The 26,348-nt window shown below is 44.3% G+C and overlaps 1 protein-coding gene across 1 annotated transcript; it reads left to right on the forward strand.

The window, feature by feature from the left end:
• Window positions 1-7,902: 7,902 nt before the first annotated feature.
• On the forward strand, window positions 7,903-13,904 carry LOC136391569 (leucine-rich repeat-containing protein 23-like). The gene is made up of 7 exons (XM_066363308.1): window positions 7,903-8,144; window positions 8,228-8,337; window positions 8,782-9,035; window positions 9,655-9,785; window positions 10,443-10,579; window positions 12,122-12,397; window positions 13,028-13,904. The coding sequence occupies exons 1-7, from the start codon at window positions 8,016-8,018 to the stop codon at window positions 13,902-13,904; spliced, it is 1,914 nt and encodes a 637-aa protein (XP_066219405.1). The 5' UTR covers window positions 7,903-8,015.
• Window positions 13,905-26,348: the final 12,444 nt, after the last annotated feature.

The following is a 26,348-nucleotide window of genomic DNA, read 5'->3' on the forward strand; positions in this document are numbered from 1 at the left end:
TAAAAAGTCAGGTTCAAATAAACAGTTAACAAAAAAATCAAGTGTTTGGTTCAGAACCAGACTCACCAGAAAGCCAAGCTTTCTCATTCACTCACTAATTCATTCACTAATTCATTCAACTACCAGTTGAGCTTTTATTATTTGCCAGACACTTTTGTAGCTATAGGAATACAACAGTGTACATATATATAACATGCAAATATCTTTGCTCTGTGGGACTTATATATCAAGTCAAGTAAGTAGATTTAAAAATTTGTAATTCAGGGAAGAGATCCAGGTTGGAGATGTGGGGGTCTTCAGTGTTTATGTGACATTTAAAGTTGTAAGTCTGCTTCAGATGGTCAAGGATGCAAGGGTAGATAAAGAGCAAAACTTTTCAGGGGTTGACCCCTGGGCAAACCAAAGTTAAGAAATCAGGAAAAGGCCCTGGCCGGTTGGCTCAGTGGTAAAGCGTCGGCCTGGCGTGCAGGAGTCCTGGGTTTGATTCCTGGCAAGAGCACACAGGAGAAACGCCCATCTGCTGCTCCACTCCTCCCTCTCTCCTTTCTCTCTGTCTCTCTCTTCCCCTCCTGCAGCCAAGGCTCCATTGGAGCAAAGTTGGCCTGGGCGCTGAGGATGGCTTCATGGCCTTTGCCTCAGGCGCTAGAATGGCTCTGGTTGCAACAGAGGGACGCCCCAAATGGGCAGAGCATCGCCCCCTGGTGGGCATGCCAGGTGGATCCTGGTCCGGGGCATGCGGGAGTCTGTCTGACTGCCTCTCCGTTTCCAACTTCAGAAAATACAAAAAAAAAAAAAAAAAGAAATCAGGAAGAAAAGAAGGAATGAGGAAAGGAAACCTGGAAAGAGTGACAAGTTAGATAGGAATTAGAATGTTCTGGTTGGGGAAATACATTCTGTTTCAATAGTTTAACGTAGGGGAATGAAAGTCTAGTCATTGGTTTCGGACTGAATCAGTAATAATAGCATTACTATTTTGTTAGCAGAAATTGCTCACTTACTTGATGCAAATATTTTAAACAATATCCAAATAGTAAAGACGAGGCTTCCACATAACAAGCATGACGTGACTAGCTTATTCTTTGTTGCACTACCTAGGGAAAACAAGTCATTTTTTTTTATCTCGTATGTAAAAAAAGACAAACAAAAAAACAAATAATGTTTATATTTTCTCTATCTTCTCTGTGTTCTGTTCACCACCCTGTAATTAAAACATTAGGAGGGTGAGAAAGGGTGTGAGGGTCTAATTTTCAGCAGCAGCAGCAGCCTCAAAGTGCATTGACTCCACTTTGTGGTGCCATTTCTGAGAACTACGTTACTCAGTCTTCTGTCCTGCTTCCAGAACAGGAAACCAAGCGTCTTCCCGGAACTTTTTAATAAAAGACTGCCTTTTCTAAATGGAGGGAGGGGTGGAGGGAAGCTGTATTTAAAGGTCATGTTATGGATTATATATGTATATGTATATATATACAAAATGATGAGGGTGCAGACTGGGACCAAGAAAAGATGCTAGAATAATAACAAGAAGCTTAGTTTCGGTCACCAAGACCAGGCTCTGTTTCTCCCTACGTCCTCCACTGGGCTCCTGCTCCACGGGCTCCTGCTCCACAGGCTCCTGCTCCACAGATTTCTGCTCCACGGGCTCCTGCTCCACAGATTTCTGCTCCACGAGCTCCCGCTCCACGGGTTTCTGCTCCACTGGCCCCCGCTCCACGGGTTTCTGCTCCACGGGCTCCTGCTCCACAGGTTTCTGCTCGACAGTCTCCATCCCATCCAAATGCTCAGCCCCTATTTCTGCCATCTCCCATGCGCTAATGGAGGAACGATTGGAGGGGCGCGTCGGTGGTCACAGTTGCGGGATAATTCTGAGGATGAATCGCGAATTGCTAATTATATGTGGTGCACATGCAGGAAACCCAGATACGAGATTTTTAGGATAGTAGTGTCGCAAGACTGAAGTGGAAATAGTGCATCAACCTAACATCCTCCACTCAGGCACACGACTGGACTTGGATAGGATCCCCCCCACCAGCAGCCCATCTCAACTGCCATAACCTCTGACAGTTTCAAGAGGCTGGGGCAGTAATGGCTACCAAGCAAGCAGTTAACAAATGGCCTTGCCTGAGGGCTGTGGCTCCAAGGCCTGGGATTGGCTGGAGCACAGTGAAGATTGAGAATTCAATCTTTGATTGGCTCCTACTAGCCCCACCTTCTAACTTATTCAAAGCAGAGAATGGAAAGGCCCATACTCTCCATTTTTAATGCCTATAATTTCAAACCTGAGACAATTTTACAACATTTGGATTCTTAGCTTGTATACTGCACATACTTTAATAGTAAACACAGATTTTTAATTTAAAGATTGCTAGAAATAGTTACTGTGTGGCTCTGGCTGGTTGGCTCTGCGATAGAGACTCCATAAGGCGTGTGGAAGTCCCAGTTCCCGGTAAGGGCACACACACAGGAGAAGCGACTATTTGCTTCTGCACACACACACCCCCCCAACTTCCTCCCTCACAGCCATGGCTCAAATGGTTCTAGCTGCCTCTGGGCGTTGAAGACGGCTCTATGGCTTCCAGCTCAGGTGCTAAAATAGCTCGGTTGCGGAGCAACAGAGCAGTGGCCCCTGATGAGCTGAGCATCCCCAGGTAGGAGCTTACCGGGTGAATCCCCATGGGGCATATGCGGGAGTCTTTCTGTCTCCCCACCTCTCAATTAAAAAAAAAAAAAAAAGGAAAAAATAGATACTGTGTAATAACAAAAGGTTCACTTAATTAGGAAGAGATATGACATCAATACTGTATGCATCTCTAATTATAGTTCCAAAATATATTTTAAAAGAACTGCCTATACTACAAAACAGTAAATACGCCATCATGTGCTGCAATCTTAATTTGGCAACCTACTTTGGCCAGAAATCAAGATCAACATCACAAGTGATAATCCTATTTATGTCATTAGCCCTGAAAGGATGTACTAAGAAGGCATTTCACTTTTGTGGCCTTCCCCTCCAAACCCACAACTCCAATCTAATCATGAGGAAAACATCTGACAATCCCAAATAGAAGTACATTCTACAAAATATCTGAGTACCTCTCAAAACTGTCAGGGTCAAACAAAGCATGGAAAGTCTGAGAAACTGTCAGGATAGCTAAATGGAGACAGGGAGACAGGATAACTAAATGTAATGTGATATTCTGAACTGAATTCTGAAACAAACAAAAGAAATGACATTAGTGGAAATACAGGTGAAATTCAAATAATGTCTAAAGTTTAGTTAATTTATAATGTTTCAATGCTGGTTTCCTAGTTGTGACAAATGTACCATTGTAATGTAAGAAGGTACTGTTAGGGGAAACTGGATAATGAAGAACTCTACTACCTTTGTAATTTTTCTATAAATCTAAAGCTTTCTAAAATATAAAGTTTATTTTTTATTTATTTATTTATTTATTTATTTTTGTATTTTTCTGAAGCTGGAAACGGGGAGGCAGTCAGACAGACTCCTGCATGTGCCTGACCGGGATCCACCCAGCACGCCCACCAGGGGGCGATGCTCTGCCCATCCGGGGCGTTGCTCTGTCGCAATCAGAGCCACTCTAGCGCCTGGGATGGAGGCCAAGGAGCCATCCCCAGCGCCCGGGCCATCTTTTGCTCCAATGGAGCCTTGGCTGCAGAAGGGGAAGAGAGAGACAGAGAGGAAGGAGAGGGGGAGGGGTGGAGAAGCAGATGGGTGCTTCTCCTGTGTGCCCTGGCCGAGAATCGAACCCGGGACTTCCTCACGCCAGGCCGACGCTCTACCACTGAGTCAACCAGCCAGGGCCATAAAGTTTATTTAAAACAATGTAAGGCAAGCAAAGACAATGACAGGTTGAAGAAGTAAAAAGAGTAAAATAGAGACAACTAAATTCAACATGTGATTCTTTATTAAAATGTAAAATGGGGTGGGGGAATAACTTTAGTACATTAATGAAACCCCTGTTGATACTTGAAAATGAAGTATGGATTAAATAAATATCGTTGTATCATTGTGAAGTTTCCTGAATTTGATCATCAGGTTATTTATGGTTATGTAAAAGAGCATCCTTATTAGGAAACACACAATCAGGCATTTAGAGAAAAAGTGGTACAATGTCTCCAATAATGTTTCCAATTTCCTCTTTGATCCTTCAGAAAAAAAAAAAAAAAAACCCAACTAAAATATGAGACGGGAGATGAGAAGGATACAGTTGGGGAGAAAATGATAAAGCACATAAAACAAAGTTAATATCTGCTCAAAGTAAATATTCTGGGTAAAAAATCATACAGAAGTTTCTGGTACTGCTCTAGTAAATTTTCAGTACAATTGAAATAATAGCAAAATAGAAAGTTACCCCAAAAAATAAATTTTGAAAAATTTCCCATACTTACATTTTTCTGTATTTTGTTGATAAATAGAAAAAATAAGAGAATTCAAGACTTAATTAGTTACAGGTACATCTCAAAAGAATTATTAGAGATGTAATTTTTTCTAAAATTAAGCACATGAAGAATAAAAAGTATTATGAGAGACTGGGTGGTTTCTTTATGTTTGGTTTCGTTTGGTTTGCTTTCTATTGATTGTTGCAGTTGGATTTTTTAAATGTTTATTTTATTGATTTTAGAGCGAGAGAAAGGGAGAGAAAGAAAGGTACCTCGATCTTTTCCAGTATATGCCTCTAACAGGGATCAAACCAGCAACCTTGTAACTTCCTGCCTCTATAATATTGCTTTTTATTCCATTTAATGGACATGGATGGACTAGAACCTATTCTGGGTTCTAGCTATACTTTTTTCTATCCCCGTTGTTGTAGCAAATTTCTGTCTTTTGGAGAGCTAGGCTAAATCACCCAAACCACTTGAGTGTTTTGCCTCTCATACTGTGGAAATAAGAGCTAAAAACTATGTTATTCAGTGAAAAAAGTGGGAAGGTGCTCTAAGCCCATGAGAGTCAGGGGGGTGTTCTCCCAAAGGAAGCAAGCCTTGAGAGCCAGGAGGAGTGAGAGCACAGAGAGAAGAAAGCCACTGTTCTAGTCCTGGAGAACAGGGCAGGGTCATGGGCAAGAAAGAGATGATGAGAAAAGAGCAGGTCTAAATTGCAGGGCGGAAATGGAGATGAAGAGCTGAGACTGCAGAGAGGAAAAAGAAATGGGTTGCCTTAGGATAATCAGAAGCATTCTGGAGATTAGGTATCACTTTGCAGAATGGACTGAAGAAGGAGGAAAAATCTGGAAGCCGGATTGTTCAGTTAATAAGCAGAGTGTTAAGGTCCAAACTAAAGTAGCAGAAAACAGTAGGGAACTGTACAGAGACGTGACAGGTTTGATGTAAGCTGTGCTTGCACATGTTGGGGGTACAGTGGCGAGAGCGAGCGACAGAAGTAACTCTGGGTCTGGAACTTGATGGCTGACAGAATGACAATTCCTTCCTAAAGCTGCAAATCATCTAAAATTTTGCTTTCACATAAGTAAAAAGAATTTAAGTATCCTTTCACATACAGCATTTAAGTTAAATATTTTTATAAAAACATGTCCTTTCCAATTTGAAAACAAATTTTACAAATACATTTCCTAGTGTTCTTAAACAAACCTAAATTTCCTTAAGTCTCATGGCATATACTTAGGGCTGAATACTAAAGATTTGGGCTATATCCTTGCTCTTCTGAGTGAGCTGCAAAAACACATATGGGGGATGCCAGAATTCTTTTCAGGGATACTGATATTGATGGGCAGCTGCACATACTACACAGTAAATGGATTTGGCTAATGGAGTAATGAATGGCAGTAAAAGGCATTCTGTGCTGTAATTAAAAGAGACAAAACAAAAGTCTTAAGCATAGTATTCATATTAGACACTTACTAGTAAACAATGAACAGACAAATATCATCACTGGACAAAAAGGAAATTAAAATAATAAAATGAATAAAATGTGAAATGAAAAGATGTGGTGTGCACCTACACACATTATATCCATAATTATTGCACACTGTGGCCCTAAATATATAGTTATGGCATTTATGTCATTTTATGTCTGTTGCTACTTGCATATTCCTTATCAAGCAACATATTTACTTCTCAAAACGCAAAAGTCAGCGCATGATGTGGCAACTGCTGCTTGTGTTGGAGAGCTCTGCTGAATCCATCCTTCAGCCATCTCAATGGCTCACGTTTCCTATGCATTTTACGCAACACTAGTAATATAATTAGTGTCTTGTATTGGATATTTTTAGACAATTTGGTCTCTAGTTAGATAAACGTAGACATAAAACCTAACTATAGAATATACACTGCTTTATTGTTTCTTACTGTGGTGGGTTTTTTTAATCTAGTTTATGAGTCATTATACTAGGGTCAGTGTAGGATGTGCAGTAATAAATACAGGCACTTTTCCACAGCTCAAACACTCAAACAAAGCATACCTAGTCTGATTACAAGTGCCATTTTAACAATTGTTTCACCAGACTCAACAAAAAATTAGGTATTAGTTGTGTGGAACCGGTGTGAGCCTGCTGAGTCCCCCCGCTGGGCCTGGGCCCTGGCTGGGTGCTCAGCTGTGAGAGCATCATTCCTGTATGCCAAGGTCACAGGTGCCAGGGCACATAGGAGAGTCCACCAAGGCAGGCATAAGAAAGTGGAACAACTAATCGATGTCTCTTTCTCTCTCTCTTTCTCTCAAATCAATAAATTTTCAAAAGTCAAAAGAATAAGCTACTTTGGGTCTGGGCTTCTTCTATCCTAAGGACTCCCTGAAAATAACGAATCCATGGGACCTGGGGTAGGGGCTGGGTGGGGAGTGGGGCGGGCACCAGACCAGTTATCTTGATATTTTTGCTCCTTGTTCTCCAACTTTTGCTTCAGGGGTTGAGGTTCTTTTTGAATTCACAATATTTTGCTTTGAGTATGTCCAGTTCCTTTAAGGTGATGTGATGGGCAGCTCTGCTCCCTCACTCCCCTCTCCAAAGTCCTAAGCCCCATGCACAGTTTTAAGCCCTCGGCCTATTAAGGCCCCTCATCTAGTTCCTGAGTTTGAGAAAGTCGGTTTGGTAATTTGCCAACGACTTGATCCAGTTCAGTTAGTCTAAGCTCTTCTCTCAACGGTTGTCAACTGCCAGCTTTCTTTCAACGGTTGTCAACTGTCCAAATGAAGTGCCTTGCCCTCTGTTGCCATGACAACACTGCACAAGGCCTCCTTCCTCCTTTGCCCTCTTCTAAAATAATCCTTCACTCTCTGGGCCAGGACCCTCCCCAGAATTGCTTGTAATTGAACAGAAGCAGAGTGTGTCCTTCTGCCAAGGAGGATTGGAGACTGCGTCAGGCCGGTGTCCCTGAGGGGACGGGGACATGGGGCTAAGCAGGATGGGAGAGTTAGAAGAAATGAGTGAAGTGGGGGTGGGGTAGCAATGAAAGGAAAGGGGAGGCATCGGTAAGGGAGACTGGAGGAGGATGTAGGTTTATTTAATTTTTTTTATTTTTATTTATTGATTTTAAAGAGAGAGAGAAGAAAGGACAGAGAAAAACACGGACTTCTTGTCCCATTTATGCATTCATTGGTTAATTCTTGTATGTGCACCTACTGGAGATTGAACTGCAACCTTGGTGTATCTAGACAACCAACTGAGCTACCCAGCAGGGCAGGATGTTGCTTCAAGTGGAGATGGGAAGAACTGGGGAGAGGGGCATCCAGGAAGCGGGGAATCTGAGCTTCTGGAGGAGAGTTGGAGCCACTGTGCAGGGCGGGAAAGGTCTCAGGGGTCTGGAAAGGCATCCTGGAAAGAGAGGGGTCCTTGGTGGGAAGTGTGAAGAGGAGGGTGGGAGGTAAAATGAGATGTTCATCGGGGTGAGGAAAGAAGCATAACTGGGAAGAGATGGGGTGATGGGGAGGGTGATACCCCCGTCACTGGAGGTGAGGGAGCTGAGGGTTGGCAGAGGCTGAGGAGACTTCTTTCTCAGGACGAGGACTCAGCCCCATCAGACTCCAGAGACTTCAGCAGTGAAGAAACATGTCGGATGAAGCAGAGCTGGATGAGTTTGAGCCAGACCAGGATGATGAAGAGGAGGAAAGGGAAGATGATGAGAAGGACACAGACAAGTGGGAGGATGAGAAAGAGGAGGAAGACTTCTTTGAGGAAGTGAGAGCATGGTCGCGGAGGGATGGTGGGCTAAGGACAGGGTTGGGCTGCAGAGGGATGCCTGACTCCACTTCCTCCTGTAGTGGATACCCACCCCCCTCACGATGGACGTGATGAAGGAAGGACTTTCTTTGCTCTGTAAGACCGGCCATGGACTGGCGCATGCTTATGCCAAACTGGAGGTTAAAAACAGGTGAGTTTGGGGGGCGGGGAGTGGAAGTGGACTAGGGTTGTAGAGCCTAAGCTCCTTTCCCACCTTCATTCCTGGGCAGGTGTTTTGGTTGAGAGTTTGGATCTCTCTCATCTTGGGCCAGTGTGAGGGAAAGATAGAACTCACTTTTCAGGAGCCCTGAGACTCCCTGCGTCAGGGCTGGCCCAGGGATTGGAGGCTGTGAGAGGGTATGTGGGGATTCCTACTGGACTCCCGCACTTGTCATTCAGAGTGTAGGTCTCATCCCTTCACAGACACGAGGTCCTTGCCCACTATTAACTCACCTGCCTTCTCTCCCTCACCCCTCCCATAGGTCACCCATTCTTCTCCCCATTATAAGCCATCTCCATGCTATCCTCTACTTTAGCACCTCTGCCAATCCTTGCTGGATTCTTAATCTTAACTGTGTCCTCTGCCATTTCCTAGAGATCTGACAGACATCTCCTTGCTGAGTTCCTACATCCACCTGCGCTATGTCGATATTTCTGAAAACCACCTGACAGACCTGTCCCCGCTCAATTCCCTCACCCACCTGCTCTGGCTTAAGGCTGATGGCAACCAGCTGCGGAGTGCCCAGCTGAATGAACTTCCTTACCTGCAGATTGCCAGTTTTGCCTATAACCAGATCACTGACACCGAGGGCATCTCTCACCCTCACCTGGGCATCCTGAATCTCAAAGGTGGGTCCTTAGGAGGGGCTGCACAGATTCTTTCCATCCTAGCTGGGGCCAGCAGAAGTGGGCCCTGTGGTCCTTTCTGTGTTACACAGCAGTTTGCATTCATTCATTCATTTAGACACACTACAATTCATTATGGCAGTTCTATGTATGGGAGATAAAATACTGAACAAAGGAAGTCCCTATTCTCATGAGCTTACAATCTAGATAAGAGGTACAGACAATGAACATAGTAAATATAGTAAGTAAACTCATACAGTAAGTTAAAAGGTGATATGTGCTATGGAAAAAAATAGGATAAAAGGAATTGGGGGGGGGAACACAGGTGGCACTTTCAAACATGTTAGTTAGGAAAAGCATCACTGAAAAGCTGACACTGAGCAAAGAGTAGAGGCAGGAGAGGGAGTTAACCTGTGAACTGCTGGATGGACAAGTCCTTCAGACCCTGGACCACCAGACCGCTTGCCCCAGGGCCCCTGACATGTTAAGTCTGGACCTGTCTCTCCTCATATCCACCTGGCATTAGAGGGGAACAAAATGCAGAGGCTCCCCAAATTCAGGCTCTGCCCTGCTGAGCGTTTAATAGTAGCCCTTTGAGCTCTTGACACCCTCTGCTCTTCAGGGAACCACATCCGCATGGCAACAGGTCTGGACCCCCAAAAGCTGATCAGCCTGCACACACTGGAGCTTCGAGGGAACCAGCTGGAAAGCACACTGGGCATCAACCTTCCTCAGCTGAAGAACCTCTTCCTGGTAGCTCACTGGGTCAGATGGTGGTTGGGCAGGAAAGAGGGCACTGTCGTGGGGGCCAGGATGCCTGGCTTCTAGTGGGCTCAACTACTAACTGTATCACCAAAATGATAATTGGTATTCTTTACTGAGTCCTTATTTGATGCCAGATGCTGCCGTAATACAAAGTTAAAGCAGACAAGGTGTTGACCACCTAGCAGAGCTGATAATAATGCAGAAACGGTTTGTTTTGATACAGGTAGAAGCATAATGTACCATAGCTGAGGCGCAAACCACAGGCTGAGGAGTCCATTTAAATGTTTAGTTATTTAGACTCTTGAGCTTTCTCGTTCCAGGATGGTACTGAAGTCATTTCTCCTCAGTACAATAGGGTTCTCTTAGAACTGGGGGTGGGTTGAAGCATTGCCTCCTTAATCAGAGGTGGCTTTGGTGGGATAAGCAGTCAGTAGGGGGTTACTGCTGACCTTTCTCTGGAATGGCAACTTCTCCTGGATTTCTTTCCTCTCGTTACCAATCTCTAATCCTGTCCACCCCTCTCCTGCAGCCCTGCCTCTCTACCTCGTAGATCTCTTCTTTTGCTGCATCTTTCTCTGACTTGTATTCCTTCCCTATTTCTCTTCCTTCTCCCAATGAATGTATCTACTGTATCCCGGAGTCTAGGCCCAGAACCTGCTGAAGAAGGTGGAAGGTTTGGAGAACCTAGTGAATCTCTCTACCTTGCATCTTCGAGACAACCAGATTGCAACTCTGAGTGGCTTCTCCAAGGAAATGAAATCACTGCAGTACCTCAACCTGAGGTGTGCACCTCTCCAGGCCTCACCTTGCTCCTGCCCCTGACCAGGAGCAGCTTTTGACCCTGTGTTCTTCCCTGGCTCAACCCCACCCCACCCCCATTCCTAGCCCACTCCCAGAGTCACCCTTAACCTCTATCCTGATCCTCATTCCTCCTTTCCTTACTTTCTTTTGCATTTAGTCCTAATTGCAACACTAAGACCTTTGTAGCCTGAGACCCCTGAATCCTTACACATTCAATCACAGCCTTGAACATCTGAAGGAATTAGAAATGGTCCCTGTTCTCAAGGGACTCAGCCTGGCTTGTTTTATTTTTGGGCCCGATCCCATATAACTTTGTACTCTGCTTCTTCATCTTCTGGGCCCAATTCTATTTCCCATTTCCTGCCTCTCTTCTCCTGAGCCCCAACTCTAAGGCCCCCTTACTGATATAAAACACAATCTGCGCTTAGATGAGAGCAGAGAAGAATATTTGAAAGGAAATCTCTAGATAGAAAAGCACTGGTGATTGGGGAGATTTTCTTTCAGCAACTCGTCTGATGGAGGATTTTATGGGTTTCATTAAGCAAAGATGTAAGGAAACTGCCTCCTTAGCCAACAAGGCCTCCTTAGTCAAGATTAGCAATGGAAACATAATCTTGCACCTTGAACCCCAACTCCTGCCCTGATTCATGGAGCAGTCTCTTGCTAATCAGCTCTGCCATGTTGGTCTGGTCCGGTAGATGGGGCTTCTGTTTTCCAGTTCATAGCCTAGACAGGGATAGGGACACTTCTCAGTGGCTATTCAGTTGGGAAGGTTGGAAGCAAGCATAGCGGAGACATGTTGTCTCATTGAGTAGGAAGCGCCTCTGGGGCCAAAGATGTTAAACGTCTCGCAAAGCACAAGACAGTAGAACACAAAGTGCATGTAGCACTCCCTGCAAGAAACACAGTCTGAGGTTCATCATCTTCAGTGAGATAAGGTGGAAACATTTAAACCTCATTTCATAAAGCCTTGAGGCAAGAACATGAAAACAAACACAGAATACTGTACAGTGAGGCATATTAGGAGTTGAGCTTGTTTTTCAGGCTGGAAAGCCCCAGCCTATTTCTTCATGTAGGTTCCTGCCAGTGGGAAGCACCAACATAGTACCCACCATTTTGGCCTTCAATCCCAGTTTCTTCTGCACTGGTCCAAGTCCTATCTTCTAACCTCCGATTAGGCATCACTGACACAGAAGTCTGTCGCTGCAAGGGAGATTTCCCTCCTGTTCACCAACAATAAGACAGGGTTGTGATTAGTGTTGCTGCTCCAAAAGGACAAATGTGACACATTACAGAATAGAGGATGGCACTTAGGGGTTCCTTGAAGAGCAGAAGCAGGACAGGAATAGATCTGGACAGCACCCTCTGCAGCAAATCTGGCAATGCTTGGCAAGCCCATCCACATAGGTGGTGTTTCTAGGGAAACTGGAGCCCATGGGAGATTCCCCCCGAGGCCCAATTCCTGACAGCTAGCTTCCAAAACCCATTATTCCCCAGCGAACCCCTTCTAATTGCACTGACAGGGGCAATAGGATCACTGACCTGCGGGAGCTCGCCCAGCTCCGGGACCTGCCTAAGCTTCGAGCCCTGGTGCTGCTGGACAACCCGTGTGCAGAGGACCACGACTACCGCCAGGAGGCTCTGGTTCAGATGGCACAACTGAAACGTCTGGACAAGGAGTTGTACGAGGAGGAGGATCGGGCTGAGGCCAGTGAGATTCGTCTTCAGAGGCTGAAGGAGGAGCAGGAGCCAGAGCAGGAAGCTGAGCCTCAGCATGACTCGGAGCTGGACCAGCCATTGTAGCTACAGTTCTTCTCACCTTCAAGGATAGTAAGGAAGTTGGCAGAAGGCAGAAAGAGGAGGCCAAGGGCCTGGCATATAGAGGGGGAGAGAAGGTGCTCTGGGAAAAGGTGGGTCAGGAAGGATGCGACAAGGAGAACCCTTGGAGAACTCAGGGTTAGACGTCAGGGCGTGACTCAGAGTGAGCAGTTAGAACCAGGAGGATCTAGGAAGAGCTGAGAAAAGACTTAGGAGGTACATTAGGAAGTCAGAAGGATAAATGGACAGAATTGGGGTGGCAGGCAGAGATATTGGTGTGGAGTGGCCAACCATACCTGACCTAGAGTGAAGATCAGCTGGCAAGGCCAGGTCTGGGGCAAGGTGGTAGTGCTGGGAGAGAGGTGGTTGGTGCCTATGAGGAATGCAGCTAGGCCCAGGAGAGGAGGCAAGAGGGAGAGCCACACTAAAAATCTGAAGCTAAAAATAACAGGTCACAGGGGTGGGGGGAAGAAAGGAGGCAGGGTGAGGCAGAAAGAGTCTGAGGAGCTGAGCCCAGAAACGTGTAGCAGCTGGGCACTTCAAATGGAGGCAGAGGCAGCACTGGGAATGCAGTAGGGCCCAGAGAGTTTACTTCTGTCTTCTTCCTCCAGGGGATCGAAGACACTGGCCCCAAGACCTGAGAAGACTCCATTAGCAAGGACCACCACATGCACACCCTCATCCGGAGACAGAGGATGCCTTCTCTTGCCTCAGACCTGGGGATTCATCACAGCCTGCCGCCCAGGCTCTGTGTGGGCACCTGGGCACCTGGGCAGCGGGTGGGTGGGCCGGGGCTCTGCCTGGAACTTAGCAGCAGTCATCCTTAAGGCAGGTCTGGTAGGAGCCAAGCCCGGATGGGCCAAAGGGATGGTGATAAGAGTTGGCTGCAAGGGGACTGCAGAGGTTGGTTGGGGTGTTAGGAACAGCTGTGTTCCAATAAAGAGACATTCTGATATGCTTGTGCCTGTGTTTGGGAAATACCGAGTCTGTCACGGGCGGGCTTCCCTGACTGTGGTGGGCCACAGGTCTGATTACTCAGTAAGGTTGTGCCTGGAGCCTGCGTGGGTGGTGGGGAAGGCAGTCTGCGTCACCTCTAGTCCCTCCCCCATCACTTTCTCCCCCCCCCCCCCCACACACACCCTCATTGCCCCCTTACCCCCACCTGCGCTCCTACATGCTCCTCGGCCTGCGGCTCCTGACTCATCGGGGTCACATGCACTCGCCCCGCCCTATGGAGAGTCGCAGTCACCACGGCAGCTGCTGCCGCATCCACTCTCTGTGCTCTGCCACCAATGCCACGGGCTGAGTCTGCAGCCCCAAGGTGAAGCCCTGGCCAGGCGCCTGCGCCCTTCCAGCCGGGCCACTGGCCCGCCATCTCTTCTCCGGGCGCAGCGCACCTGCTCTGTCACCAGAGCCTGGCCGGCACCCTCCTTCCTAAACCGCTCCTCTCAGTTTCTGGCTGTCGCCCCCTTCTCATTTGAGCACTAACCCTTCCTTACCCTGGCCTGCCCCTCTCCTCATGCCCTGCTTTGCCTCCGGTTCTGTCGACATTAAGTTCAGAATCTCCCGCGGCTCTGCGGGACCCTGGCACATTTTCTGGCTTTGCTTCTGGGGCGATGTCTTGTCTCACCGTTCGGCGGCATCCCCAGACTTCCTCTAGACTCCTCTTTCCCATTCCTCCCGCACTCCGCCCCTCTGCACTGCACCGGGGCTTTGGGGGAGATTTGTCTGGGGCAGCGGGAGGACGGGCCCAGCCCTGCCTCCCCCACCCCCGCCCTGTCTCTCCTCCCGGGCCCTCCCCTCTGCAAAGCCCAGGGACAGCCAGGACCCTCTCCCCAGACTTCTTGACTGTACATCCGTGGGGAAGAGGAGGGATATACATCTCAGAGAGAGACTGGGACTGGCCCGGGGTCTGGGGTGTTAAGTCTGATGGGACGGGGGCTCTGGAGGAAAGGCTTCAGCTCTCCAGACTACTCTTCTTCTTGGCTCCAAGGAGAAAGGCAAACCTGGCAGCCATTTCGTCCTGGGGTGGTCTGGGGGAACCCCGCCAGCCGGCTGCTGAAACTGCTGAGAGGAACCACTGTGGGGGGGGGGGGGGGCTCACTGCAGTGACCTTTCACCTCTACGTCAGATCGTCAGATCTTACCCCACCGCTCAATGCAGTGACCTCCCCTTCCTCACTACTTTGACCTTCTCCTCTCCCCATGGGAGGGACAGGAATCCCTTCTAGGACTTAGGGAGGCAGCTGCTCCTCCCCGCCCCCACCCACATCAGTAACCTCTTGCTTACCCTTCCTAGCCTCTGGTCCCTCCCACTGATCTCAGGCTCCACCCCTCTAAGCTTTCTCATTACTTCCCTTCCACACAAGATCCCAGTCATCATCTTCATAGAGAAGATCTGGGCCCGGAAGATCTTGGACTCCCGTGAGAACCCCACAGTAGAAGTGGATCTCTATACTGCCTGAAGTACTGAGCAGGCCCAGGTCGGAACATAACCACCCACTCCCACTCCCCAGTGCTAGGTATGCCGTGCCTGGGATGGGAAGCTTCCTTGATTCCCCGAAAGGACGGGGTGCTAGGGAGGCTCAGAGCCCTGATTGTGGAGGATGGATCCTGTTGTCCAGGGCAGCTGGGATGGGCAGGCTCCTTGTTCTAGTTTAGTGTATGACAATGTCCTGCCACTGTATGTTTGTGTATGCACCTGTCTGTGTGCATATGAATGCAGGACTTCATTTCTCTGGGTTCCTACTGGTGCATGTAGGACCTCAGCTGGGCAGATGAGGAGGCCGTTGCTTGTGCATCTGCCTGCATGTGTGCATGTGTCTGTATTAGGGAGCAATGTGTGTGTATGTGGGTACTAGGGAGCAGTGTGTGTGTATTAGTAGCAGTGTGTGTGTGTGTGTTAGGGGGCAGTGTGTGTATTAGGGAGTGGTTGAGTGGTTGTGTATTAGCTGTGTGTATATCAGGGAGCAGTGCGTTTGTGTCAGTGTGTGTCTGTGAATTAGGGAGCAGTGTGGGGAGATGGCTGGATGTGGCAGGCAGGAGTTTAGAGCTAGAGGGCTAAAGGGATCCCTGGTCCCTGTAGAGTCTGTCTCTCCATGTTCCTCTCCCAGGACTTTTTAGTGCTGCGGTGCCCAGTGAAGCCTCTGCTGGGATCTGTGAGGCCCTGGAACTAAGGGATGGGGACCAACAGTATTACTTATGCAAAAGTGAGGCCCTCTCTTTTCCAAGCTCTTCCGCCCATCAGCTTTATACTCCTATCTCACACCAGTCCCCAAGCCTATTCTTGCATTAACCCTCATCAACTCAGTGAGGCTCACTCTTTGCTGGGCGTGGCAGAGGAGGAGAAAAAGGGAGAAAGGCCCACTCCTTGGGAATCATGGTTACCAATGGAAGAGTGGGAAGATTGTCCCCTTAATGCCCTCTGCTCCCATGAGGGCTCAGGTCCTTTGATCCAGATGGGATGGCACAGGAACCTGGTTGGACCCTGGCTGGATGTGAGCCTGTGTGAAGGGGAAAGCCCTGTCTTAGGCCCCAGCCTCCTTTCTGGCCCAGGGTGATTGTGGCTCTGCCCACAGGGTCTCTCTGTGGTGGAGCAGGACAAGTTGGACAACCTGATGTTGGAGTTGGACGGGACTGAGAACAATAGGAGCAGAGGCCGGGAGAGAGTGGGGAGGCCGAGGGTGGGGATGTGTGGAGCAGACAGAGAACCGCAGGGGTCAGTGCTGTGGGGGCTTCCTGAGGAAGGACTTCTTCCATCCTCCTGCCAAAATCAGAGCAGGAAAAGATGAGTTTAACTGCAGTGGTGGGGGTGGGGTGTGTGTGTGTGTGTGTGGTGGGTTGACATTAGACAGAGGAAGAACTTCTTTGCAGTATAAAGAGAAAGGAGTAGGTGTGAGATAGTCTGGTCTTGGGATATTTAGAAATATGTACAGCTTTCTGCCCTTTCCCGTGGCCTCCTCCCGAACACCCCAAGAGAGAATGGGTGAGATGTAGGAGAGGAAGGAGGAGGGATCTCCTTTACTGGCTCCTTTGGGGAGTGTAGGTGGAGGCAAGGTCTAGAAGGAGAAGGGGACATTTTTGCTCAGTCCTTTCCTCCATAATCTCCCAGCCACGTTTGGGGCCAGTACCATCCTGGGCATGTCCCTGGCTGTGAGTAAGGCAGGGTAGCTGAGCAGGAATTACCCCTATATCGCCACGTTGCTCAGTTGACTGGAAACTCAGACCTCATCCTGTCCATGCCGGTGAGCAGTGTGCCATGCCTGTGCTTCTTCCAGGGGTCGGGGGGGGGGGGGCATGAAACCTTATGAAGCCTGATGGGAGGAAAGGGAACTTGGGCAGCTAAAGAGAAAGGATGGGGACATGAGACTTATAATCTGGAAAGTTGGTGGACGTTTGAAATCCTGGGTGAGCATTCCCAGGGGTGGAAAGAGAAAATGCTCAGTAACTTTTCTGTCCTGTGGCTCCCAGGCCTTCAGTGTGATCAGTGTTGGCTCTCATGCTGGGAACAAGCTGGCCACGCAGGAGTTCATGATACTCACAGTGGGCACTGAAAGCTTTCATGATGCCATGTGACTTGGGGCTGAGGTCTACCACACACGCAAGGGATCATCAAGGACAAGTATGGAAAAGATGCCACCAATGTGGGAGATGAAGGTGACTTGCCCCCAGTATCCTGGAGAACAGTGAAGGTGAGACCAGGAGCCCCACTCTCAGCTCCAATTCTCACTTCATCCTGGCCCAGTGGGAAGGACCACACTTCACCAAGTCCTGAGGAGTATGGGCGGATGGTCCCTGACTCCTCCTAGCTCTAAGAAGTGCCAGCTCTTGAAGCAGGTTCCAGAGATCCAGCCAAATTCAAATGAATGCCCAAGAGAACGGTCCTCACCTGTCCAGCCAGGTTCCTTAGCAACTATAAGTTCCCACTGGAGCCCCTGGGAGTGCTGGAAGTTGTTCTGGGTCACCTGTGGGATCCTGAAGAACAACCAGTACTCTGCCCTACTGACTGTTTTAACTATAAAAAAATGATATACCAAAAGGTAGTTTATTATTTCATGCAATTAATACTTAAATAAGAGTAAAAGAGGTACATAAAACTAGATTATAAGAGTTTTAGAATATTAATGAAAAAATTTTAAATAATACCTGACCAAAAAACAAACTTATTTAAGATATGTCCATATTGCTTCCTGATTGGAAGCTGAAACAAATGACAGCTTGTCACCACCTGTTTTTTTCAGCACTTTTTCTCCTTACGTTATATGTTTGTTTACTGAAGTAACAAACACAAGGGAATTAAAATATAGTATTTCATTGAAAGTATAATTAATTTTATGAAATAAATAAATAAATAAATATTACAAGCATAATTCCATTAAATTTTTTTCACCTATGAACAGAATGAACATTACTACTTAGAATACACTGTTGCACAGATGAATATTAAAAAAGTATAAGGGATGTAAATTTGTGATTTCCAGGCTTCCACCTTACAGAGAACCCTGTTTACAAGTGCCATTTTAACAACCAGTTGCTGAACTCAACAAAAAATTAGGTATTGGTTCTGCTGAACCAGTGAGAAGCAGCTGAATTCCACCACTGCTCCCCACCGTCTGTCCATTAGACTGATTCAAAAAATCAAGCACATGGAGAAGGATGTCTCTGAGCAGAGATCAGCAGGGATGAGAGTGAAAGCTGAAAGCATCCATGAAGTGGACAAGCTGCTCTGAAGGGCTGCTTTAACATTAGAAAGTTTGATAAAGCTTCCATGCAAACAGCACTTTGCCCTCTTCCTCAACCCAACTATGTTTTCTCAAACAAAAAGTATAAATGGTTTTGACTGCTTTTCCTTTACGTTGAGGTAAGGGGGTAAAATGCCATTTGAATAGCAGTTACATCTTCTCTTAAAACACATGAACTCCTAAGAACCCACAACACCCTGCTCAGCCCAGTGGACTTGGTTCTTCGATCTACATGTTCCTCTTCCTCTAGACACATGTCTCTCTCCTAGCTAGAATTTTTAATAAAAACCAGTATTTTCTCAAGCAAGAGGGTGAGTGACTACAAAAAAACTTTCTTTTTTCACAATCCACACCGGGCTGGAGTACCTACTCAGGAGAGAGCACTTGAGTATATTACTGGATGCTTTGATAAGCAAATCCACAATATCCTTCCACTAGGAAGCTAACTGGATTCAGTTACACTGTCTTATTTTGGACTAATCTCCCATTTGAATTCCATCTTTCATATTTACTTTATCTCATGTAGCTAATTTAATTCCCGCATGTTATAGGCCACCATTCTGCAATTCTTACCATTTTATTCTTTGCTTTATTTTTTGTAGCCAATCTTTTTCTACACTCAAGCCCTAAATTTTACTACCCATTTAGTATTGCTATTTGCCTACCTACACTTACTTAGAAAAATTTAAAAATCTCCAATTGCTTAAACAATCAGCCCACCTTTAAATCTTTTTGTAATGTCTATTCACTTAAGAAGAATGCCCACTAAGGTCAAAGGCTAAATAAAAGATTAATTGCATATGGTTTTAAAAATGGAATCAATTGTACCTTTAACAATAAGATAGCTAAAATATCAATACTTTCCTAAATTACAAAATGCCTTCAGATAACATGAAGTGTGTAGTGACAATTAACTCCATTTTATCTGAACAGATTTCCAGGTTTCGTTTATGCTACCCCATCCTCAGAGGAGCTAAGAAACACCTAAAGAGCATCTCATCTTTTCTGATTATGTAAAATGATTATGATTCAAATGCCAGCAAATACTTCTAACATTTGCACAGTCTGTCAATCACTACTCTAGGTGTCTCCACCTCTTAGCATGAATTTGTTTTTTTTAGTCTTATCTAGTTGGAGTTGTTGAATTAGCTGAACAAGGGCCACATCTTACACTATATATGGGTGAGCAAAAGAAGGTTGACAGTTGTATGTATGGAAAAAGACGTAGTTTACACTTATCACAATAGCTTGATTAACTGTGCTTCATGTACTCACAACTGTCAACCTACTTTTGCTCACCTTGTATTCTATTTACTATATACCATAACCAATATGACAGTAACTTTTAAACATGTTTCAAGACTAATATAACAATAATTTTCCACTCAGGAAAAATTCTATGTAATTTAAGAGCTTTCTGAAGTAAGAATTATGTTTTTCTTTTCTGGAGAAAATATCAGATAAAAACTTAAAATTATCTATTTAAAAACATGAATGAAAGTTCCACAGAAATCTCTACTCTGTTGCTCTGAAATAAAAATACTATTTTAATTGCTTTTTTTTTCTTTCAATGAGTACTAAAAGACATTTTTAAGTTGGCAATATATATATTATTGATTCTTTTTTTTCAACAACAACAAAAAAGATAGATTTAATAATGCTCTTCCAAGAATCTTCATGGGTCTGAGTCACTAGAAATGTAAAAAAAATTGTATTCATTAAAAAATAATTACATACACTTAATAAAATATTTATGTATAGTTGTTTACAAAAACATTAAAGTAAATGAAATATATTTAAATCATAAGCTTCCAAATCCTATAATTACATCAAAATAAATTACACATAAAAAGAATGTTCAAAAGGTAGTTTATCTTCAAACTTTTCAAACTAATAGTTGATAAAAAAATTTTAAGAAAATTAAGTTGAATAAGAGAAGTTAGATTTCATGGACGACTTCTTATCCTAAGAAGTTCTTGCATAGCACTGAATACATTGAAAGTAAAGTTCAGTTTTATTCAGGGAATGGAAGAATAACAGCTTAGATATAGTGTTTGATATTGAAGGTGAACAGATTTGTGAAGTTTGGATGCTTCTTTTGTAAGGTTAAGATTCTTAAAAGACTACTGAAGAGAAGACAAGATGGCGATGGAGTAGGTGGATGTACCAACTTCCACCTCCCAGAACCAAAGTGGATTACAAACTAATTTTAAGAACCATCATCTGGAAAAACCAACATTGGACTAAACCAAGAGGACTCTTCAACCAAGGAACACTGAAGAAGGCACACTGAGACTGGTAGGAAAAGCGGAAACGCAGAGAGGGCTGCCCAGCTCCTTGGAATGAACAGCAGCTGGGAGAGACTCACATGGTGGGAAGTGAGTTTAGCAGAGAGAGGAGGGTCCTGAGCCCCAGGAACAAAGCTCCAGCCTGCAGCCCCAGAGCCTAGAAGAGGCGCATGGACAGAATTTAGCTGGAAACAAAACAGGATACTGTTTGTGAGAAAGAGACTGATTTCTCAGACCCAGGATTCTTCTTAAAGGTACTGCGCAGAAAACCTCTCTCACAACCACCCACCCAGGGCTCTGGGGGATGGGGAGAGAGGAGAGGACCAGAGTAGCAGGAAGAGAGTGTAATCTAGGAGGCACAGGGAGAAACATTTTGAGAGACAACCACCCTAACCTCTGGGACGAGTCACTCCACAAATCTGAAGTGAATCTTTCCCCTGGAAACAGCAATACCAGCAAAGGGAAACAGGACACCAGCCAAACAAGCTCTCCCGCGGCACTCAGAGCAGAGTCACTTAGAAGGAGGGAGCTTTCCGGACTACAATAGTGAGTGTTAGGGTCTGAGCTTCAGTGTCCCCCCCACATGGCTGAGGGTTCGCCCAAGGGCAGGCAGCGGAGGGACGCAGAAGTGCGGTTCTGTCACAAGGACGGAAGCTGGCTGGCCACCACTGAGGCCCAGTTGTGAGCTCAGTCTTGCCTGGCCAGGAAGGAGAGGATGTGCAAAAGTGGTCAAGCCCAGCTGAGGGTCGCCTGCAATCCAGCCTGCGGGGGAAGGGCAGGAGCCCTGAAAGGGGCAGATACCCACCCTTCAGCAAGGGTGCAGGAGCACAGCCTTGCCCCACCCACAGAACGGAGGCTTGTGGCCTGATTTGGGAGCCAGTTCCTCCCACGGGGGTGGAGCCAAAAGCCCAGAACAGGCGGAGATCCACTACTGAGCGTGGGCAAGCAGTCCCGCCCGGCTGTGGAGCTAAGGCTTCCCGCCGTCCCATGAGTGGGCTCCTCCTACAGGGGCGGGGTGAAAGCCCGGAATCAGGTGGAGACCCCAGCTGAGCAAAGGTGCTCACTCCTGCCCTCAGAGCTGAGCATAACACCACCCACGGGGGCAGGGTGAAGGCCAAGGCCACAGAGGCTTGTACACCCAAGCATGTGATCACAGCCACTCCCGTGAAGGAGAGGTGGAAACCACAGCAACAGCCCCAGTGGGCAGGCACCGGCAATGCCCATACCCGAATGCCCTAGGAAGCAACAGCACAGGGGGTGGTGGGCCTGCAGACAGACAACACCTAGGGTACACAGAGGCCACAATCAGTGGACTCCAGTGGCCAAAACCTTCTTTTACACAGACAAAATGAGAAGGTAGAGAAATGCAACACAAATGAATCAAGAGAAATCCCCAGAAAAGGACCTGAATGAGTCAGATATAACTAAATTACCAGATGCAGAATTTAAAATAACGATTGTTAGGATGCTCAAAGATCTTAGAACAATAGATGGTCATTACAACACCTAAATAGATAGCAAATATAAAAAAGGACATTGAAATAATAAAAAAGAATCAGTCAGAAATGACAAATAGAATATCAGAAATGAAGAACACAATGGAAGGAATTAAAAGCAGGATAGATGAAGCTGAGAATCAAATAAGCAAGTTAGAAGACAAGATAAAGGAAGACATGGAAGCAGAGCAGAAAAAAGACTCAAAAAGTCTGAGGAAACTGTAAGAGAGCTCTGTGACAACATGAAGAGAAATAATATTCCCATCAGAGGGGTTCCTGAAGAAGAAGAGAAAAAACAAGGGATAGAGACTTTGTTCAAACATATCATAGCTGAAAACTTCCCTCAATTAAGACAGGAAAACATCTCACAAGTTCAAGAAGCACAGAGAATTCCATTAAAGAGAAACCCAAAAAAATCTACATCAAGACACATTATAATTAAAATACCAAAGCTAAGTGATAAAGAGAAAATATTAAAAGCCGCTAGACAAAAAAAGACTATCACCTACAAAGGAGCCATCATAAGGATGACTTCTGACTTCTCAACAGAAACACTTGAGGCCAGAAGAAAACGGCAAGAAATATTCAAAGTAATGCAGAACAAGAGACTACAACCAAGACTACTTTATCCAGCAAGGTTATCATTTAAAATTGAAGGAGAAATAAAAAGCTTTCCAGACAAAAAAAAAACTAAAGGAATTCACTACAACCCAACCAATGCTGCAAGAAATACTAAGGGGCCTGTTGTAAACATATTAAAAGAGAAAAAGAATATAGCAAAAGAGGAATACAGTGTTAAAGAATACAATGGCAATAAACAACTACATATCAATAATAACCTTAAATTGATTAAATGATCTGATCAAAAGATATAGCATAGCTTTGTGGATAAGAAAACAGGACCCATACATATGCTGTCTATAAGAGACACACCTTAAAACAGAAGGTGCACATAAACTGAGGGTTAAAGGATGGAAAAAAATATTTGACGCAAATGGAAATGAAAAAAAAGCTGGGGTAGCTATACTTATATCAGAAAAAATGGACTTTAAAACAAATGCTATAGTAAGAGATAAAGAAGGTCACTACATAATGGTAAGGGGAGCAATTCAACAGGAAGATATAACCATTATAAATATCTACACACCAAATAGAAGAGCACCTAAGTATATAAAGCAGATTTTGATGGATTTAAAGGGCAAGATCAACAGCAGTATTATAATAGTAGGGGATTTCAATACCCCACTAACATTACTAGATAGATCCTCAAGAAAGAAAATTAACAAAGAAACAGCAGACTTAAAGGACATACTAGATCAACTCGATTTAATAGATATCTTCAGAACCTTTCACCCTAAAGCAGCAGAATATACATTCTTTTCAAGTGCTCATGGTACATTCTCTAGGATAGACCACATATTAGGGCACAAAAGCGGTCTCAACAAATTTAAAAAGATTGAAATCATATCAAGCACTTTCTCTGATCACAATGGAATGAAACTAGAAATCAACCACAACAGAAAAACTGAAAAATACTCAAACACTTGAAAACTAAATAGCATGTTATTAAATAATGAATGGGTTAACAATAAGATCAAAGAAGAAATAAAAAAATTCCTAGAAACAAATGATAACAAGCATACATCAACTCAAAATTTATGGGACACAGCAAAAGCAATCCTGAGAGGGAAGTTTATTGCATTACAGGCATACATTAAAAAGCTAGAAAAAAGCTTAAATAAACAACTTGACCCTACATCTAAAAGAACTAACAAAATAACAGCAAGTAAAGGCCTAGAGGTTGTAGAAGGAAGGAAATAATAAAGATCAGAGCAGAAATACATGACATAGAGGCTAAAGAAACAATGCAGAGGATCAATGAAACCGGGAGCTGGTTCTTTGAAAAGGTAAACAAGATCGATGAACCTTTAACCAGATTCACCAAGAAAAAAGGAGAGAGGACTCAAATAAATAAAATTAGAAATGAGAGTGAAGAAATAACAACTGACACAACAGAAATACAAAATATTGTAAGAAAATACTATGAAGAACTCTATGCCAAAAAACTAGACAACCTAGATGAAATTTATAAATTCCTTGAAACATATAATCTTCCAAAATTTAATCTGGAAGAATCAGAAAACTAAACAGACTGATTACAAAAATGAAATTGAAACAGTTATCAAAAAACTCTAAAAAAAGAAAAGTCCTGGGCCTGATGGCTTCACAAGTGAATTCTACCAAATATTCAAAGAAGAACTAACTCCTATCCTTCTCAAGCTATTTCAAAAAATTCAAGAGGAAGGAAAACTTCAAAGCTCCTTTTATGAGGCAAGTATAATTCTGATTCCAAAACCAGGCAAAGACAACACAAAGAAAGAAAATTATAGGCCAATATCCCTGATGAATTTAGATGCAAAAATCCTCAACAAAATATTAGCAAACCGGATCCAGCAATATATGAAAAAAATTATAGACCATGATCAAGTAGGATTTATCTTGGGAGGCAAGGCTGGTACAATATTCACAAATCAATCAATGTGATTCATCACATAAACAAAAGGAAGGAGAAAAACCACATGATAATTTCAATAGATGCAGAAAAAGCATTTGATAAAATCCGGCAGCAATTCATGATCAAAACTCTCAGCAAAGTGGGAATTCAGGGAATATCATACCTCAACATGATAAAGGTCATCTATGACAAACCCACAGCTAACATCATAATCAATGGGCAAAAATTAAAAGCAATCCCCTTAAGATCAGTAGCAAGGCAGGGGTGTCCCCTTTCACCACTCTTATTCAACATAGTTCTGGACATCCTAGCCACAGCAATCAGACAAGAAAAAAGAAATAAAAGGCATCCAAATTGAAAAAGAAGAAGTAAAACTATCATTATTTGCAGATGATATGATATTGTATATAGAAAACCCTAAAGTCTCAGTCAAAAAACTACTGGACCTGATAAATGAATTCAGCAAGGTGGCAGGATATCAAATTAATACTCAGAAATCAGAGGCATTTTTATACACTAACAATGAACTGTCAGAAAGAGAAATTAAGAAAACAATCCCCTTCACTATTGCAACCAAAAAAATAAAATACCTAGGAATAAATTATCCAAGGAGATTCAAGACTTGTACTCGGAAAATTATAAAACATTAATAAAAGAAATCAGGGAAGATACAAACAAGTGGAAGCATATACCGTGCTCATGGTTAGGAAGAATAAACATCATTAAAATGTCTATATTACCCAAAGTAATTTATAAATTCAATGCAATACCAATTAAAATACCAGTGACATACTTCAAAGATACAGAACACATATTCCAAAAATTTATATGGATCCAAAAGAGAACACGAATAGCCTCAGCAATCTTGAAAAGGAAGAATAAAGTGGGAGGTATCACACTTCCAGATATCAAGTTATACTACAAAGCCATTGTACTGAAAACAGCCTGGTACTGGCATGAGAACAGGGATATGGATCAATGGAACAGAACAGAGAACCCAGAAATAAACCCACACATTTATGGACAACTGATATTTGACAAAGGAGGTAAGAGCATACATTGGAGTAAAGACAGCCTCTTCAACAAATGGTGTTGGGAAAATTGGACAGCTACCTGCAAAAAAATGAAACTAGACCACCACCTTACACCATTCACAAAAATAAACTCAAAATGGATAAAAGACTTAAATGTAAGCCGTAAAACCATAAGCATCTTAGAAGAAAACATAGGCAGTAAGCTCTCTGACATCTCTCGCAGCAATATATTTGCCAATTTATCTCCACGGCAAGTGAAATAGAAGACAGGATAAACAAATGGGACTATATCAAACTAAAAAGCTTCTGCACAGCTAAAGACAATAAGAACAGAATAAAAGGACAAACTACACATTGGGAGAATATATTTGACAATACGTCTGATAAGGGGTTAATAACCAAAATTTATAAAGAACTTGTAAAACTCAATACCAGGAAGACAAACAATCCAATCAAAAAATAAAAAATAGAAATGAATAGACACTTCTCCAAAGAGGACATACAGATGGCCAATAGGCAGATGAAAAAATGCTCAACATCACTAATCATTAGAGAAATGCAAATTAAAACCACAATGAAATATCATCTCACACCAGTCAGAATGGCGCTCATCAACAAAACAACACAGAATAAGTGCTGGCGAGGATGTGGAGGAAAGGGAACCCTCTGCACTGCTGGTGGGAATGCAGACTGGTGCAGCCACTGTGGAAAACAGTATGGAGATTCCTCAAAAATTAAAAATCGAAGTGCCTTTTGACCCAGCTATCCTACTTTTAGGAATATACCCCAAGAACATCATAGCACTTTTTCAAAAGGAGAAATGTGCCCCCATGTTTCTGGCCGCATTGTTCACAATAGC

Source organism: Saccopteryx leptura, chromosome 2 (genome assembly GCF_036850995.1).
Source record: "Saccopteryx leptura isolate mSacLep1 chromosome 2, mSacLep1_pri_phased_curated, whole genome shotgun sequence".
Classification (NCBI taxonomy): Eukaryota; Metazoa; Chordata; class Mammalia; order Chiroptera; family Emballonuridae; genus Saccopteryx; species Saccopteryx leptura.